The sequence below is a fragment of the Monopterus albus genome, unplaced genomic scaffold (genome assembly GCF_001952655.1).
Source record: "Monopterus albus unplaced genomic scaffold, M_albus_1.0 scaffold99.1, whole genome shotgun sequence".
NCBI lineage: Eukaryota > Metazoa > Chordata > Actinopteri > Synbranchiformes > Synbranchidae > Monopterus > Monopterus albus.
The window spans coordinates 3418465-3437188 of NW_018127979.1; the positions used below are offsets into that span (position 1 = coordinate 3418465).

Below are 18724 nucleotides of genomic sequence, written 5' to 3' on the forward strand. Positions count from 1 at the left end.
GTTCAATCAGTATAATCAAACACAGCTGGACTCAAATGAAGGTGTAGAACCATCTCAGGGATGATCAGCAGAAATGGACAGCACCTAAGTTAAATATATGAGTGTCACAGCAAAGGGTCTGAATACTTATGACCATGTGATATTTCAGTTTTTCTTTTTTAATAAATCTGCAAAAATGTGTGTCAAATTGTGTTTCTGTCAATATGGGGTGCTGTGTGTACATTAATGAGGAAAAAAATGAACTTAAATGATTTTAGCATATGGCTGCAATATAACAGAGTGAAAAATTTAAGGAGGTCTGAATACTTTCCGTACCTACTGTATACACTAGCTAGATGTCTCTTAGTTGTGAAGATCAGCATTTGTTGACTGTGCCCAGATCTTGACTAAAGCATTGGGGTTATAGAGCCTTTGCCCCTAAACTTTGGAATGATGTACCAATTTAAGTTAGAACACAGGCTTTTGATTGTGGTATAGGCTGAAGTATGCTGAGTATTTTTGTGATGGTGCTGTTATTGTTTTTCTTCTGTGACGGTGTTTTTATTCTTATACTATTTTACTTTTTTAAATTTGGCTTTTGTTTTTATAGTTTTGTGCAGCACTTTGTAACAGTTTTGCTTAGAAAAATGCTATATAAATGAAACTTGCTTGCTTGCCTTTTTGTGAAAACAATACAACTCACCTTGTTTAAATGTGTAAAGGGCACAGTCAAGTTGGGAAGGTAGTCAAGCTTATGTTTTAATGTGGCTTTTGCGTCGGCTTAGTCTAGCCAGATGTTTACTGTTCCTATCACGAATCATGCTAGCAGGTGGCAGTATGTTTATTTGAAATATGAACTTTGGCTGTGGCTAAAGGAGCATGTGATGATGGTATATAGAATAAGTCTAGTTTCCTGTTAAGTGGAGTATGGTTGACAGAACTTCTGCTGTAAGCCATATCCTTTCTTTTTTGTCATGAAGGCTACAAGAGGATCCCCCTGCTGGTGTTAGTGGTGCCCCATCAGAAAACAACATCATGGTGTGGAATGCAGTCATATTTGGGTAAGACATTATATAACTATTACCTATAAAGTACTTGGGAACATTTTGTCCTAAGTACAGATCATGTGAGATGTACAAAATAAATGACAAAATACCTTTTTTCCTTTTGATCTCACAGCCCTGAAGGAACTCCTTTTGAGGATGGTAAGTGACCCACTGTGGTCATGACTTATTCTGTGTAGTAAGGCATAATGCCTCTATAGTACATGCGAAACATATAATGTAGCAACTTGACCTCATCTTGACTCTTGATTTAGGATATGTTTACTTAGATACCAGTTGCATAACAACCCACTTGGTTTTCTGTTGTGCATTTAATGCCAATGCAGTTTTCTGTTTTGAAGTATTTTTCACCTTGAATCAAACGGTTTGATAAAATATATATTTTCTGTCTTTGTCCCAGGTACATTTAAACTCATTGTAGAATTCACAGAAGAATACCCCAACAAGCCCCCCACAGTACGATTTGTGTCAAAGATGTTTCATCCAAATGGTAAAAATATCTTATTTACTGGCGCTATTATAGTGTTAGTGGTATTTGGGATGGTATATAATTTTCTTTTGTTCCACAGTCTATGCAGATGGCAGTATATGTTTGGACATCCTTCAGAATCGTTGGAGTCCCACCTATGATGTATCCTCTATTCTCACATCTATCCAGGCAAGTATCAAGAAACAACAGTAGAATCATGGAATGTATAAACATGTTATGCCTTATGTTGCTGCTTCCCCCAAAAGTGAACTAAAAGGTATTCCATTTACAATTATTTAAAACACAAAGCAAATCATAGCACCAAGCTCTTTATTACCATGAGTTTCAAGATCAAAGATTTTTATTGTCAATTCATTATATGTGCAGGACATACAGAAAATCGAAATACCGTTTTTCTCTCGCGTAGTATTGAATGCCATACCATTTAGGAAACTAAAATGGAATAAAAGTAGAGTAAAAATAGACTAAAAGAATAAGAAAACTAAGTCAAAGTGATTAGGATAAAACTAAACAGTACAACCTAATAGGCTATGTCTCAAACCCTGTGCAATCTGCGACAGTAGCGCAAATAATAAGAAGATTGTCAAGTGGTTGTGAGATTGAGATGCACATGGACAGTAGTGCAAATGACAGCGGCAGCAGGTATAATGGTAAAAACAGTCAGCAGCAAATTTGCATGTAATAATACAAGAAGGTGGAATGTACTGGGTTTGTGCAAAACAGCAGAGGTAGTCTTTTTATGTTCTGTGGTGGGTCACGGTCCAGGGGCAGAGGGGAAAGGTAATGGACAGTGTTCAGCATCCTCACAGCCTGGTGGATGAAGCTGTTTGTAAGTCTGGTGGAGTGGGCCTGAAGACTTCGATACCTCGTCCTTGAAGGCAGGAGTCTGAAGTGGGATTGTGCGGGGTGGGAGGTCTCCTCAGCAATGCTGATGGCTCCGCGGGTGAGGCTGGTGTTAAAAATGTCCATGAGGGAAGGCAGAGGGACACCGATGATATTGCTGGCTGTTTTCACTATGCATTGCAGGGCCCTTCTGCAGGAGGCAGTACAGGCTCTGTACCACACAGTGATGCAGCCAGTGATGTTGCTGTCAGTGGTGCCCCGGTAGAAAGAGCGCATGATGGGGGGGTGGGACACTGGCTCTCCTCAGTTTGCAGAAGAAGTAGACACATGATTGATCCTTCTGGCCAGTGATGTGGTGTTGTTGGTCCAGGAGAGGTCCTCAGAGATGCACACCCCCAGAAACTTGGTGCTGCTCACCGTCTCCATTACAGCTTTAGAGGTTTTCTCCTGAAGTCCCCTCTAAAGCAGAGTTTGGTGTTTTTAGACCATAAATCTCTCATTGTATTAAAAAATAAAATTTTGTTCTGTGAAAGGAAAACACAATGCTCACGTAAATGTTTATGAATACAGGATTGAAACAAATATTTAAATCACTGATTAATTTGATTATTTTCTCGATGAATCTATTAATAATTTGGTCTATAAACCATGATATTTGAAGTCAGTTTTATAAAGCCCATGTTGCACCTTCAGTTGTTTTGTTAAACCAGCAGCCCGAAACCAAATATATAAATGTAGCAATTGTTAAGAGTATTAAAAAAGTTACTTTTGAAATACTGGAATTGTGACATTTTAACTATGTATCCAGAATCAAACCTGATTTTGTTTAATAGAAATCTGTGTATGAACATTGGTGATTGCTCCAAGGAAAGACCCTCCTTGTTCTTTCCTCTTTGTCCATGGATCCGCCCCACCTGTGGGGGTGGTTGTGGCTCATGAGGTAGAGCAGTCGTCTCCTGACCAGCAAGTTGGTGGTTCAACTCCCGGTCTCCCCACATGCCTAAGTGTCCCTGAGCAAGACACTGAACCCCGAATTGCTCCCGGTGGCTTGACTAGCGCCGGTGCATGGCAGCCTGTCGTCATCGGTGTGTGAATGTTGTGTTTGAATGGGTGAATGGTGTATGATCTTCTGTAAAGCGCTTTGGCCAGTGCAACACACTGTGAGAAAGCGCTATATAAAATACAGTCCAGTCCACCTTTTTCACCTCCCTTTTTTTTGATTGTCTGCATGGAAAAGTTATGGTGTTTTAAAAATTGCATAAAGAAATGTGCTTCAAAAAAATAGCAGCATCAAAAGCTTCTGTGACAGTCATTGAACAGTCTCTCAGCAGAGCAGGGATGTTCCTTTCTAAAGTTTCTGTATTCTATTTTTATTTGATGGTTAATCTGTTTAATTCACTAGCAGTAATAATGGCACTACAGTAAGAAAATCATTTGCAGCATGATTTTTGAAATTGCATTCAGTTTTGTTTTTTAATAAGCAGATGAAAAATTGGTAATTCGGGTGATACTACTTTAATGAACATGAAGTTATAGTTGGACCAAATGGCATCTGCATTTGTGAAGGCATGTAAATGGTCTTGGTCTTATACTTGTATAGCGCCTTTCTATGTTTTTACAGCACTCAAAGCGCTTTCACACTATTCGGCCATTCACCCATTCGCACTCCCAAGCACTCACGCATTCACACACCGGTGACATCACCGGGAGCAACTGGGGGTTCAGTGTCTTGCTCAAGGACACCTCGACATGTTGACTGGACAAGCTGGGAATCGAACCGCTAATCCTCCGGTTAGGAAATGACCCGCTCTACCTCCTGAGACACAGCCGCATGTGACTATGTAAATTACTGTATTGATGCAAGTTGGTAAAATCCACTCCAACATGCTCACCTTCAGTATTGTATTTTTCCCCCAGTCTCTGCTTGATGAACCAAACCCCAACAGTCCAGCCAACAGTCAGGCAGCTCAGCTCTACCAGGAGAATAAACGGGAGTACGAGAAGCGTGTGTCTGCCATCGTAGAACAAAGCTGGAGAGACAGTTGACCTGACAGTCCTGATAGCTGCTCTCTCCAATGTTGTGTGCTGCAAGTTTTAGTGGAGTACTTCTTAATTTTGGCCCCCTTCCAGACTTTTTGATTTTAAACTTTTATGCACTTTACCTTCAATTTCCACACATGGACCCCCCCCACGCTAAGGGGGATGTATTTTTTTCTTCTTCATCCCCTTTTCCAGTCCATCAAGGGAAATGTGCTGACTCTTGCCTTGATGTTTTGTCAGTATGGACTTGTGGGCAATTACCAAAAAATTTTAGTATGTTATATAAATTGCTGTGATAACTCCCCATGACAAATTATGTTAAGTCCTAGGAGGTGTATTCATTAAGTCACAGGTCCTCTTCTATTGTACCCCTGATCTGTTCTCAAGTTTTTCTATATGACAGTTTGCCTGGGCTCCATTGTGATCACCCTGCCTTTCCTCAGGAGAATGAGCGGCCTGAGCATCATGGACTACAACTATATTGAACATCTTTACACCATCTTTGCTGTGTTGTGAGCTTTGTTACATGCATGTCAAAGAGTGTATTCACGTTCCTGTTCAGTGCTTGTGTGTATATAAAGAACCTGCAACTGAATTATGTACAGATTTTGCACTGGTTGTCCACCATGTCATTTTTTTCAGCACTTGTAAATAAAAAAAAAATGCTAATCAATCTTTGGTAAGTTTCTTTCATTGTACCTACACTGAATATTTGACCTAAAATTCAGTTTTCTTTCTGTGATAGTTGAAACTTGTGCGTTTCAGAGGACGTGAGATTCTTCAAATAAGACCCCACAAATCAATCTGGCACAGCCATGAGATGAGGTAAGCCATGGTTTTGTTTACAAATTGAGTCATTTGTTCACCGAACAATAAACCAATGTGATGCAACATGGAGCTCAATCCATGCTTTAGCAACATAGGGATAAGGTGACTTGCTGTTAAAGCTAAGGTAGTCATACATGACAATACTCTGAAATTAAAGATCTGTGGGCATTTCACTTCATATCCAACAGCTTCAGTATTCAACAGGCCAAAAATGAACCGTGGAGGTTGTATAATTTAAGTTCTCTGGTAGAGCAAAAAAAAAGTGAAGCCCTCAGGGGTGTTTACTTTGGGGGTTTCAATAGAAAGTCAAGTACAGTATTGTTCAAAATAATAGCAGTACAATGTGACTAACCAGAATAATCCAGGTTTTTAGTATATTTTTTATTGCTACATGGCAAACAAGTTACCAGTAGGTGCAGTAGATTCTCAGAAAGCAAACAAGACCCAGCATTCATGATATGCACGCTCTTAAGGCTGTGAAATTGGGCAATTAGTTGAAAGGGGTGTGTTCAAAAAAATAGCAGTGTCTGCCGTTGACTGTACAAACACAAAACTATGTTGTACAAACGTTTTTGTTTCTAGGATTTAGCAATCCTGTGAATCACTAAACTAATATTTAGTTGTATGACCACAGTTTGTTATAACTGCTTCACATCTGTGTGGCATGGAGTCAACCAACTTGTGGCACCTTTCAGCTGTTATTCCACTCCATGATTCTTTAACAACATTCCACAATTCATTTACATTTCTTGGTTTTGCTTCAGAAACAGCATTTTTGATATCACCCCACAAGTTCTCGATTGGATTAAGGTCCGGGGATTGGGCTGGCCACTCCATAACATTAATTTTGTTGGTTTGGAACCAACACTTTGCTCGTTTACTAGTGTGTTTGGGGTCATTGTCTTGTTGAAACAACCATTTCAAGGGCATGTCCTCTTCAGCATAAGGCAACATGACCTCTTCAAGTATTTTGACATATGCAAACTGATCCATGATCCCTGGTATGCGATAAATAGGCCCAACACCATAGTAGGAGAAACATGCCCATATCATGATGCTTGCACCACCATGCTTCACTGTCTTCACTGTGTACTGTGGCTTGAATTCAGAGTTTGGGGGTCATCTCACAAACTGTCTGTGGCCCTTGGACCCAAAAAGAACAATTTTACTCTCATCAGTCCACAAAATGTTCCTCCATTTCTCTTTAGGCCAGTTGATGTGTTCTTTGGCAAATTGTAACCTCTTCTGCACATGCCTTTTTTTTGAGGACATGCCCTTGAAATGGTTGTTTCAACAAGACAATGACCCCAAACACACTAGTAAACGAGCAAAGTGTTGGTTCCAAACCAACAAAATTAATGTTATGGAGTGGCCAGCCCAATCCCCGGACCTTAATCCAATCGAGAACTTGTGGGGTGATATCAAAAATGCTGTTTCTGAAGCAAAACCAAGAAATGTAAATGAATTGTGGAATGTTGTTAAAGAATCATGGAGTGTAATAACAGCTGAAAGGTGCCACAAGTTGGTTGACTCCATGCCACACAGATGTGAAGCAGTTATAACAAACTGTGGTCATACAACTAAATATTAGTTTAGTGATTCACAGGATTGCTAAATCCTAGAAACAAAAACGTTTGTACAACATAGTTTTGTGTTTGTACAGTCAACGGCAGACACTGCTATTTTTTTTAACACACCCCTTTCAACTAATTGCCCAATTTCACAGCCTTAAGAGCGTGCATATCATGAATGCTGGGTCTTGTTTGCTTTCTGAGAATCTACTGCACCTACTGGTAACTTGTTTGCCATGTAGCAATAAAAAATATACTAAAAACCTGGATTATTCTGGTTAGTCACATTGTACTGCTATTATTTTGAACAATACTGTATATATATTACATTTTTTTTTCTATTAATATTCCCACAATGGATCTAGACCATTTTATGGTATGATTATGCAAAATGATGGTCAAGTGTCTGTACTCTGAACTTACTGCTCTCTACAGAATAAATTAAAGTGTTGACTCTCTAGGAGTACCGAGTTACAACAGTGCTTTTATCAGATTATGCACTTCACCCTGTGTGTTACTAAAGATAAAATACTTTGTTCAGAAATATTTTATTTAAGTGAGCACATGATGAAAACAAAAGGGATGTAAGTGCAGGAGAGCTGTTTACAAACATGCAGGTTGTACTATACTGTCCAGCCTTTATACATATCCCCAAATAAGAGGGTTTGTCAGCTATGCAGCAGTTACAAAAATAACTACAAGATGTCACTTCATTGCTACTTTTAAAACAGATTTAACAGTAAAGGGAAGAAGAAACGATTCATTTTTTGCACAGTAGTGTCCATTTGGCTGCTCAGTGAGCTACCTGTTGTATGCCCTCTCCTTCTTGGCCCTCTCTAAGGCTTTGTCCATGGTCTTCTCATTCTCACCCCTACACTTGGGGCAGTACCACTTTCCCTTGGGCTTGTGATGGAGCCCAACACAGGAGAAATGAAACCATTCAATGGGGCATTCATCGTTATCACAGCCAATCATCTCGCCATAGGACACCTGCTCACACAGGCAGTATGTTGGCTCATCTGGATCAATGGGCAGATCTGGAGGCGACACTTCTCTTTCAGACTTTGCTTTTGACCGTTTCTTCTTTTTAGAAGATGTCTTGGCACGTTTTTCACGGGATAATCCCCCTTCTTCAGTGTGATCCAGGGCCCCGTAAGTTTCCCGATTTTCTCCATTCTTCTGACGCCTCGAGCGTTTACCTCCAGTCTTGTCTCCACCACCTGAGCTAGAGATAACCTCATCTCGCTTCTTGTCATGGTGGCCAGGTTTGCCTGGAGTGGTGGTGGCTATTGATGGAGACATCATAGATGCTGCACTAGTTGCCATGGATGTTGCTATGGGAATGTGACTTTCAGGGACTTCTTGTGAGGAGAGGAGAAGTTCAGAATGCCAGTCTATTTGTCGTGTTCGGTTTTCAACCAACTCCACCTGAAACAAAGAACATTCTTGTGTTTGTCTTCTTTTAAACCAAGAAAAGTAAAATTTCAGTTAGGCTATATAATGAGCTGCAGTTTGGCATTCCTTGTATACATGTTTTATTTTTATTCAGAAACCACAATTTCTTTAACAAAACTGAACACGTTGAAACATCCTAGTTTATTCAGTTGTTGCACTACTGAAATCTAACTTTCTTCTCGTTGTTGCTATTTGTTTTTCCACTTCAAAGGTATTTTTTCCAAGTATATAAACATCTTTGGAGGCTGTATTTTGTGCTGCTGCTGAATTCTATTGTATTAGACAGCATTAGTTTCAGCTACTTAATAAACTGCCAACTGAGTGTGTGCTAAAGCGGAAAGTTAAATATGGAAAGTTAAATATGTTTCTAGTGAGTCTCTTGTGTTTACTGCTGGAGTCCTGCAAATGTGCAAAACTGTCTCTGGTAGTAATTTAAAAGATACTCCATATTTTCTATATAAGCCATATTTTAAACACTTCCCATACAGAGACTACAACCAACAATGAGTCAGAACTAGATTATCTTATTAGGATAATCACCTTTATTTGGCCAAGTATGTTACACACAAGGAATTTCTGTTCCATAGACCTCCACTGTTATACAAAATCACAAGAGTGAAACACATTGCTGCACTGGTTATGTTTTCTCATGATGAAACACAGAGCCCAGATAATTTTATTTATTTATGCATGTTTTTCCAAAAGTAACATTTCAAATTTCATTGTACTTCTATTCAAAGGCGCTGAATGGCCATAACTTTTTACAGCATCTAAAGTAAGAATTTATGGTCCATGCACTCTCTGGGTATTAACAAATATTAGAACTTTGTAATGAGGAACTATGTCATTAAGTGCAGCCATGTGTTTCTGAACAACAATGGGGGGGGCTAAAGCACAGATGAATCAGCTAATCCAGGACCAACAAACAATGGGTAGAGGCAATTTGTTGTTTTTAAGTCTGATCACAAATGTTGCAGAAAGCACTGCTCTGTCCTCACAGTTGCACACATTCAGACTTAACTGCCAATGAGCAGCTCCACTAAAACAGCTGCAGGATGGTCTTTACTTACCATTTGGCCAACAATCTGGATCTTTTCATCTCCCAGCTCTTGACTGCGGATCAATGCCCTGTGAATCGATAACTGAAGCTTTCGCCTCTGAAGTGAGTCAGTTTCCCGGCGATACCGTTCATAAGCATCTTCAAGTTCTTTCAGAACATCTGCCAGGAAAAAAAAAGCAGGCAGGAGTAAGAATACTGAAATTCAACATTCCCAAAGCACATGTATTATAAACAGGATGTGACTGATTATTTCTGGCAGTTGGTAATAAAAGTTGCTGAGACACAAACACGTGAGAGGTAAAGAACAGTGGGTTCAAAAGTAAGAGGATATTCTAGCTGCATGTTTACAACGTAGTGTACAATTCATCGTGTCTGAAATAAAGTTTGTGCTTACGTGCTGACCACAGTACACAAAGCTACTATAGATAATATGCACCAAGTATACCAAATAAACACTACCTGAATTTTCCCTATGATAACTATCCTATTGCATAATCCTTTAAAGAAAACGTCTCAACATATCCTGTTAATGACATTGTCAGCTAAAGCATCAAATAGTGTTAACGATGGTACTATCGATTTTGTAACATCTTTAGTTTTTTGTGTGAATTGTTTAAAAACATTGAAAGATCTGTCCTGCACAAAACTGTTCACACTGTTAAGCTTCTTTACCTTGATACTTGGCATCAATTTCCTTCATGAGAGAGACACTCCTCTGTAGGTCAAAAGGTAGTGACTCCACCAGGTCCAAATACTCTTCAACATAATTAACAACAATGTGGCCTGGGTCGCCATTGGTCGGGTTCAACATTGTGGATCCCTCTTTACTACAGCACACTAACACTTGCACCTGTAAATGACAAATCATTATAAGACTGATGCACTTTAAATTCATGTAAAGACTTGCTGTTCTAGGTTGCAAAAGTAAACACTCTTGGCCATGACTAATTTACTTGCACTGGACATGTCTGCTTTAAATGTTATGCATATTAACTTGTGTATTTTATAGGAACCACAAATTTTGTTTTCAAATATAGGTTATATGAATTCAGTGCATACACAGACTATAACGGTCAAAATATTAAAGGGGATGATGCAGTGGGTCTGCAGTCAACCACCCTGAAAATAGATATGGGGACTATGAATCTGTCAATACAGAGCTAACAAGTACCGATAAGTAATAACTAACCTCAAGAATATAAACTATCACCTCATAACTCCAGATAGAAAACAGTACTGAAGTTATCGTGCAACACCCTGAGGTGCACCGTCTTCTTTGCACCAAGAGAGAAAGTTAGCATTACCCAGATTTCTGGTGATTAGAAAAAAGTTAACGTGAAAATCAACCACACGCATTCTGCGCCCGCGTGACAGAAATAACTCCACAGTTGGCGGTATCTGTTCAGAAAGGGAAAGAAGAGCTAGAAAGCAAAAGTAAAAGCTATAAACAAAACACCTCATTCAAAACATCTGCTGTTTCACGCACAGATTTATTGGCCAAGTACGTTTCTCTCTCACACACACACACACGCACAGAATTTGTCTCCAGTATAGAATCGATGCAGCTATCACACAAACACACCGATGGTGGCGCTGTCCCTGGAAGCTGCTACTCTGGCCATAGCAGCTTCTAACAGAGACTGTGATAAGTTGCAAATGACACTGCCTTTGTCTGCTCTTGGTTTTTTGGTTGTGGAAGAGAGGTGGTGGAGGTGAAAAACGAGAAACCACACTAGATGACTACTACAGCGACAGGCAGAAGGGGATTCCCAAGCCGATCTCTTCTCTTGCATTGATTTGCTAAACTCAAGAACCAATCAATGGTTTTTCTCTCATCAACAAGGTCCGACCTTCGATGCCGATTCAACGTGTCGAATAGACGGAGGCCGATTAGTGCCAATGGTGCGGGACACAACGGGAGGATGAAACGCGGCAGTCACTTACCGACGGCCGACCAGCTGGCGAGTTCACGTTAACGCTGAGTAACCAACTTTGTCCTATTTGGCGACGGGCAAACGGTCACTCCAGTACACACATTAAAACATTTACTTAATGTTAACCCACCTTAATCTGTCTGACAGCACTAGTGATTTACTAAGCAAACGAAATTGGCAAAGATTAATCAACGCTGAGAAACGTTCTACAGCCACTTCAATCACCCACAACCAAAACAATCACAGGGCACTAATCAAAATGCTAACGTTACACAGACAGATCAGCAGAGTTTGTGCTATTTCAAACACTAAGCTAACAATTTAACTGGTCTTACATCTATCAAGTTTGTTTCAAAGTAGCTGTTAGCCAAATTAGCTTGTTAGCCTTCACGCGTAGCGTTACCAAACGAACCACCGCAAACCAATATTAGAGAACACGCTATACATATAAGACCAGTTAGCAGATAACCGACTAGAAAAACACCCTACCTGTGTGGACACGAGTGTTTTTGTTTTGTTTTTTTTAAGCTAACCTTTACCACTCCGTGAAATGGCTCTTGCTGCTAGCGGCTGGTCGTGTATACACCATCGATGTAAGGGGTGTAAACTGCCTGGACAAATATTTTCAGTTGTGCGCATGCTCAGTTACTGCAGTAGAAAACGGCTATAGAAACCGCAGATAGAGGTTAATGAATTAAACGATTAATGTATACGTCTCATTGACTTTAAGAAACCCCTATATTCTTGTGAACGTGACCGTTTTATTACCACTCCGCCATACTCAACCAACACCAGAAGTTTTATAGCTTTTACCCAAACAGGCTTTCTTTGGTCTCGGTGTTTTGTAACAAAAGCGACCACCATAGGTTCCCATGTTACAAGTCAACCACGGTGGCTAAAAGTTACATTGCCATGATGTAACGACACTACTTTAAATAACTTGTTCAAAAAGTCACTCACACAAAGTGTAATTTAATATTTATTTCAAAAATCATACAAGTTTCTAGTTTACTTTGACCCCATTAAACTTACCCATCGGTCTCTTTGGTGGATGAACATGTGTGGTGGATCTACTTCCTCAAGAGATGGAAGACAGTTTTTTTTAGTTTCAAAATCGGTTTATACACCTCAATCAACAAGTCTGTGTGCATTTTTTGCACCCGATTTTGAGAACTGCCTTTGCCTTCAAAGACAGTTATTAGTCCACACCTGTCTAACCTTCACTTAAATTAAACTTGATAAAACTTTTCCACCAGTCCACTCACTGCCTATATTAATAGTTTTAAGGAAAGCAAAACTGAGTATGTATGTATGTATAGTTTTTTTTAAACAATTACAATTTCATTTGGCCATTTTTAGCTTTCAAATAGCTTTTTAAAAGCTGAGCCGATCTCCTGGATCATGTCTGAGGTGGTGGTGGATCTGCCGTGTTGCTGGAATGCTTGACTGTTGCACTGTCTGGTTAGCGCACAGGCTCCGAATGCAGCAACCACAGACGGATTCACACTGGAGAGGACAAAATGATAGATTAGGAAACATACCGTCACCAACATAAAACCATATGACACTTTAAGAGGGACCATGCTGGGGTTTTGTATGTTTTTAGCCTTTAGTTCCTGAATGATACCAAACCCACATAATAATAGCAATAACAAAAAAACAAAAAAAAGAAGAAATCTACCGTGTGTGTGAGAAAGGGAACTAAATACTCAACTTTGAGAGTATTAGACTAGGAAGTGTGTGGCATCTTTATTAAACTTAAATATTTAAACATTACAATGATCAAAGTGTGACAATTTTACGTAGACTGGATTGTGCAATTCGATTTTTGTAACATGGTGAAGCCATTGGAAACCAAAAGGTGCTGTAAAGCTATTAATAAAAAGTCTTAACACTTAAAGGATGTTTGGGAAATAAGTCACATAATGCAAGGTTTATACACTTTGTAGATAATGCGCTTAAACTCGTAAAAGCTCTGGTATGGTCCTTTAAAAGTGCCATATGCTACCACTAACACATGATACAGAAACAGCCAAACACGTCTTCACCTTCTGATCATTCCAGCTGCAGAGGCAGCATAAGCCCAGTGTGCCAGCACTCCCATGGATCCAGAAAGGAGATCACCCTGTCCACCGCATCTTCTCCCACTGCCCTCAGTACTGCATGAGATCACTGAAAACAAGAAGTTACAACTTGAGATCACAAAAGAAAAACAGCCGTGTCTCAGTAGTGATTTATACCATTAGAATGAAAAGTTAAGTCTCTTTTACAAGGTTGTGTTTACACCTCAGTGGGCTTGATACTAACCCTTACTGCCATCTGTAATCAGATCCCGTTCTCCCTTTAGCACCACCGTGATGTTACCCATGGCTACACTGAGCTGCATGACACTGCGTTGATAGTCACTGCTGTCCATGGGTTCATGGTGCTGAGACAGCAACAAACAGATACATTAACAGGCACATTTTGTTACATGCCATATGGTGGTAGCTGCTGACTGAACTTTGCCAGGAGACCCACCAGTGCCTCATACAGTCGAGTGAACTCCATGAAGTTAGGTGTAAGGATACCCTTCTGGTACCCTTGAATAACAGATGGTTGCTGTGTAGCTAGCCATAGTCCGTCCTGTTAAAAACAAAATGACACACACAAACACTCAGTGATTATGTGTGGCTTTGAAAATAAAATCCATCTGCTCAACAGCTGCAACTTGATTTTATCAAGGCTTACCGCATCAATGACTATAGGGATATCTTTTGCTTTTGACTTCTCTATCACCTCCTAAAAGAGAGAGAAAGTGGTCCAACAAGCACAATCATTGTACTAAATATATTAAAATGTTCATACACACAAATTCTCATTTTCAGTCATCAGTCACAGGGAACCACAAACACAAAGAGTTGTGGAGCTTAAATGCATTACTGTGCTCTATCTAAAACAGTTAATGTTAAAAATATAACACTAGATGAGTTGTGGTTATGCACCAGCAGCTGGGACTATTGCAAGAGAGAGTGAATACTCCACGTGCCTTAGCTGTTTTCAGTAACAAGTCTTCTCTCCCTAGACCTGGTCCCACGACTAGGCTGTGCAGTCTTGGGAGCCATTTTTCTATCTCTTCCACAGCATTTGGACTGTCCCTTAATGCACAGATACACACACAAATAAAGATGCACACATTATACTTGTCTGAATGCACAAATTATGACAGTTCCTACCCTGGTTATGTGCTTATTCCCCGAGCTAGCTATCTATCTATCTATATATATAGTTAATTTAAATAATCCTGTTTTTCATGAAAAATATTATGAATCGCTGTTATTATGGCAACCATGCATACACATACCAGTGGTTGAAAGGATGTGCACACGTCTCTGTAGCTCAAATAAATTGTATATCCCAAGTACACTATTGTATATTTGCCAAGACCTGCTTGTCCATATGCTACCTTCACCCTGTTTTACCTCATATAAATATATATAGTTACTATAAACCTTCATAATGCATTTTGATATGTTTTAATTATAACATTCATACTTAATTTAAATAAATCCACACTATTCCTCTATCAATGATCAGAGTGTTGTCACTGATTAAAACCTGGGGCTCTGTCAAAATGACATCCATCTATTAAAAGGTCCAGGTGGAGCTGTACTTACAGAACAGGATGAACTATGAGCTCAGGGCTGTATGACTTGATTACAGCTGCAGCATCTTTGGTGCAGAACACATGAGACAAGTCAGCTCCCTGGAGACAAGGAGAAAGGTGCCGTCACTGCACCAGAACTGGACTTCAAATAAAAAACTTTTTTTTTTACTCTAACATCGGAATTACTGCTTACCACTTTCAATGCAGAGATGGCAGCAAAGTATGGAGCTCCGGTGTAGCTTTAAGGTGTGGAGATGAAAACAATTAGAGCAAACATTTAAATAGAATGACAAATTAAACTCGTTTGGTGAATTCTGTTTATATTGAGGAGTTGGTCGTCATGCCACTTACTCTTGGCATCCTCCAATGATTCCAATACGTCCATCTTGTCCCTTGTGCTTTTTGGATGTCAGTGGGGGGATTATGCTCTTTACCACTGAGAGGACATCATCATCCATTCCTCTCTCTGATGTAGACCCCAAGCTGCAGTAGCGTTCAAACACTGAGGAAATAAACAAAGTGGGGTTTTTTAAGTGTGGAAACTTGTTTGGTCTGAGTTAGTGTCTAATCTCCATTTTCACCTTCAAAAGCCAAAACATGACAAAAACCTGGCAACAGAAACAACACACAACTAAAACAAAAAATAATGTACTGCGAATAAAGAAAAACTGATTAACAGCATTATGGCTCCTTCACATTACAGCTCACATGCCTTCATTTCCATTTCCCCTTCACACATGACACCGAAACCAATACCTAACGCCTGCGGATCTGGGTTCAACAGCTGACTTTGTTGTTGGATGAAACAGTCTTTCTGGGGTGAAGGCCGCCTGAGATGACTGGACTGGCCGCGTGTACATGACAGGGAGCCACTGGAGAGCACAGGGGCGCAGGCAGGAGGAGCGGTCTTGGAGGGAGTAGCCGCAGAGCCAGGTCTGGCAGAGGAGGAGATGCTGGAGAACATCTGGCCAAGCATCTGAAGCATGTGCAGCTCCCTGGCATGTTCAGCTTCTCTGCGACGGTCTTCTGCATTCAAGCGCTGCTCCTCCATCCGGTAGAAGTTGTCCTCAGCCTGGGCACTTTGCTCCAGGAACTGCTCCATCAGTTTCTCCATGGGGAAGTTAGCTCGCCGCTTTCTTGCTCGTTTAGGTGGTCTGGCTGATAGATTACTGGCCAACTGGCTGCTGTTTTGTGGTCTTACTGCAGTGCCTGATGTGAAAAGGATGAGACATTATGTGACAATATACAGTAAAACTATCATTAACACAAAAGAATGACATGTGGACTAGGATGGAGCACTTACTATTACTGCCCACTGTCACTTTAACTGGGATAGGGATGGGGATAGTTGGGTATTCCAGCTTCACTTCAGTCTCTGCAGGACAAGGACACTCATCTGTGCTCTCTGGGTATGCGTCTTGAGCATCTTCTCCATCCTCCTCCAGGCCATCCCCGGCCTCCTCTCCTCCCGCCCCGCTGTCTATTAACTCCTGAGGGTCAATGGCGGGCCGGTTGCTCAAAATCCTCTCCATTATGTCATAAAACTTACAGATCTTGTGATACTGCCCGTTGTTCCGCAGATTACCTTCTTTTGCTAACAGGTACTGTCTCTTGAGGCTTTTGATCCGCACCCTGCATTGTTCCGGCGTCCTTTCAAACCCCATCGCTCCCAGCCTTCGGGAAACGTCGCGATACACGAAGCTGTTTCGGAAGTTTCCATCCAGCGCCGTCTGGATGTCCTGCTCCCCCCAGATGTTCAACAAGGTCCTCGTCTCTACGTCCGACCACAAGAAGCCCCGCGTTGTGTTTGCTTGCATAGCGGATTCAAGCCTCTTTGCTGAGAGTAACCTCCACTACGAGGATCTGAATGGAGATGTTGACACTGCGGGTTATGATGGACGTCTGGATCACCGCCGCGGAGCGCCGCTATACTAAACAACATCGACAACGACAACTGGCCTTTTAGATTACTTAGCAGGACTATTGTCGGTAAATTTCGTAGCTTTGATAAACTTGGGAACCATCATAATAGCTTGTGCAGATGAACTCTTTGTATGCTAGCTACAACCTATCCGTCTATGTTTATCCTTTTACGTCGTTAGCAAAATGCGTCGCTTAGTACTTTGACATCAACTGACTGGGGATCGGCTTCACGGGCGCTTTCAACACATTAACCCCCCTTTTCGGGAATTTTCAAAACTGACCTCTGATCAGTCCTCTGTGGGTAACTTCACCTCCCTCCGCTTGGCCCTCCGCCCATGCTAGCAGTCCGCGGGGTCTTAGAGCCCCAAACACAACCAACTCTGGGCTTGAACCTGTCATCACCTCGCCCACCATGGCAAAGCACCGATACGCGTTTCTTTAACGCCTAATGTTAATGCTAACAGGACGTTGCAGTAAAATAAAAACATCATAATACTTCATCCACTTTACCTTTCTCGTTCAAACACACCAGTGTGGTTACAATCGACAGCGCAACTGTGATAAAGCAAAAGGCGAGCATCTGAATCGGCTGCGGAATGTTGTCATTCATTCTTTGCTTTCCCACTAGTGGAAGCTCCCTAGCTCTTCTTACCTAAACTGGATCTGCGTTTCACCGCTGACAACTGTACACAAATGATCCTGAGCATGGGGCACGACAACCCTATCCACCACTACAGGAAGGAAACGCTTATGATGCCTTTAAATCTCCCTCGGACACCGTAGATCTCAGTAGGTTGAAATCCGTCAACAACTAGCCAGCACAGCTGAGCTGCTAAAGCGGAAGTCCCTTCAAAGCTGTAACACCCTCTAGAAGTGACATGCCCCATTTAGGCTAATCAGTAATAATAAAAGCAAACATGTTTCTTCTGTCCATTTTCTATAAGTCTGACCATGTCAGATGCAACTGTGAGCATATCACTCTTACTTTTCTTGCTCAAGAGAACGTGGCAATAACTTTCGTTGACACTGCTGTTACTGGGACATAACAATAAGCCCTTGGCAGTGAGCCCTCTAATCTCATGATTTATCTTTAAAGCAAAAGTAAACACAAAGTCCCAGTACACTCAGCATCAATTACTAGAGCAATTCTTTTCAATTGCAATTAATCCTCACTGTTCAACGTGTTCTGCGTGTCATAAACTGGAGGGATTAGTTTAAAGGCATGTGATATTTTACCCCGAGTTTAGCCTTGTGGGTGAAAAAGAAACCCCTTACTGTGCACAAATCCCTCCTTCCTCAATTAATAGGACTGAACCAGTCATAAACATAAACATTGAAATGTGTTGAGGACTAGCATTTCATTGGTGGTTCACACAAATGTTCCCCTACAGTTTGTAGGGGAAGTTTTCATAATCAACGTGGAACAGTCTGTTTGGTCTCTTGTGCTAAAAGATGCAGTTTGCATAACATTACAATAACATTTTTACTGTTTTAGAGTTATTGGTGACAAAATGCCATTAAATGAAAACACCTCACATTTAGTCTCTGATTTTTTTTTTAAATGTTTTTACAAATGTATCTTGAAGATGGATAGAAAAAAAATTAAATTCACAAATACATTTATGTTTTTGGCAACAATTAAAAACAATTTTGCTGATAGTAGTCCAATTTGTTTTGTAATATCAGATGCTTTATTTTTTCCCATAATTATCTAATCTAATCATTATCCTATGTAATTTCTTTTCTTGAATGTATTGTTGTTATTTTGTTTCACTTTTTTTCTTCCTTTTCTAATTTCTGCAGCTGCATTGTAAGATTACTTGTGATTGCATCACTTAATTTAATATATTTCCTATATTTATTCTATAAATAGTTTTATTTGAAAAAGACA

General features: G+C 40.4%; 3 protein-coding genes across 13 annotated transcripts in view; 1 reads left to right on the forward strand and 2 right to left on the reverse strand.

Annotated features, from left to right (window-relative positions):
- ube2al (ubiquitin conjugating enzyme E2 A, like) overlaps positions 1-5089 on the forward strand; it is a 10299-nt gene extending 5210 nt beyond the window's left edge. For all 3 annotated transcript variants that reach the window (XM_020609545.1, XM_020609546.1, XM_020609547.1), the window contains exons 2-6: positions 960-1040; positions 1159-1184; positions 1444-1533; positions 1613-1701; positions 4294-5089. In XM_020609545.1, the coding sequence (XP_020465201.1) occupies positions 960-1040; positions 1159-1184; positions 1444-1533; positions 1613-1701; positions 4294-4422 (415 nt within the window). In that variant the 3' untranslated portion in view covers positions 4423-5089. The remainder of the gene's footprint in view (positions 1-959; positions 1041-1158; positions 1185-1443; positions 1534-1612; positions 1702-4293) is intronic.
- Positions 5090-7347: 2258 nt separating this feature from the next.
- On the reverse strand, positions 7348-12341 carry ing1 (inhibitor of growth family, member 1). 6 transcript variants are annotated; one of them, XM_020609337.1, is made up of 4 exons: positions 12297-12341; positions 10003-10180; positions 9341-9489; positions 7348-8243 (listed from the first exon to the last, which is right to left on the reverse strand). In XM_020609337.1, the coding sequence occupies exons 1-4, from the start codon at positions 12321-12323 to the stop codon at positions 7617-7619; spliced, it is 981 nt and encodes a 326-aa protein (XP_020464993.1). In that variant the 5' UTR covers positions 12324-12341; the 3' UTR covers positions 7348-7616. The 6 variants fall into 6 exon arrangements, with proteins under 6 accessions (XP_020464993.1, XP_020464995.1, XP_020464994.1 ...); XM_020609339.1 differs by lacking the exon at positions 12297-12341 and adding an exon at positions 11754-11970; XM_020609338.1 differs by lacking the exon at positions 12297-12341 and adding an exon at positions 11798-11963.
- naxd (NAD(P)HX dehydratase) overlaps positions 12231-18724 on the reverse strand; it is a 7179-nt gene continuing 685 nt past the window's right edge. The window contains exons 1-12 of one of the 4 annotated variants that reach the window (XM_020609334.1): positions 17486-17717; positions 16214-16773; positions 15667-16119; positions 15262-15412; positions 15104-15149; positions 14921-15009; positions 14293-14401; positions 13995-14045; positions 13785-13889; positions 13572-13692; positions 13313-13436; positions 12231-12770 (exon numbers count right to left, since the gene is read on the reverse strand). In XM_020609334.1, the coding sequence (XP_020464990.1) occupies positions 12620-12770; positions 13313-13436; positions 13572-13692; positions 13785-13889; positions 13995-14045; positions 14293-14401; positions 14921-15009; positions 15104-15149; positions 15262-15412; positions 15667-16119; positions 16214-16727 (1914 nt within the window). In that variant the 5' untranslated portion in view covers positions 16728-16773; positions 17486-17717 and the 3' untranslated portion in view covers positions 12231-12619. The other 3 variants (XM_020609333.1, XM_020609336.1, XM_020609335.1) reach the window with 3 other exon arrangements.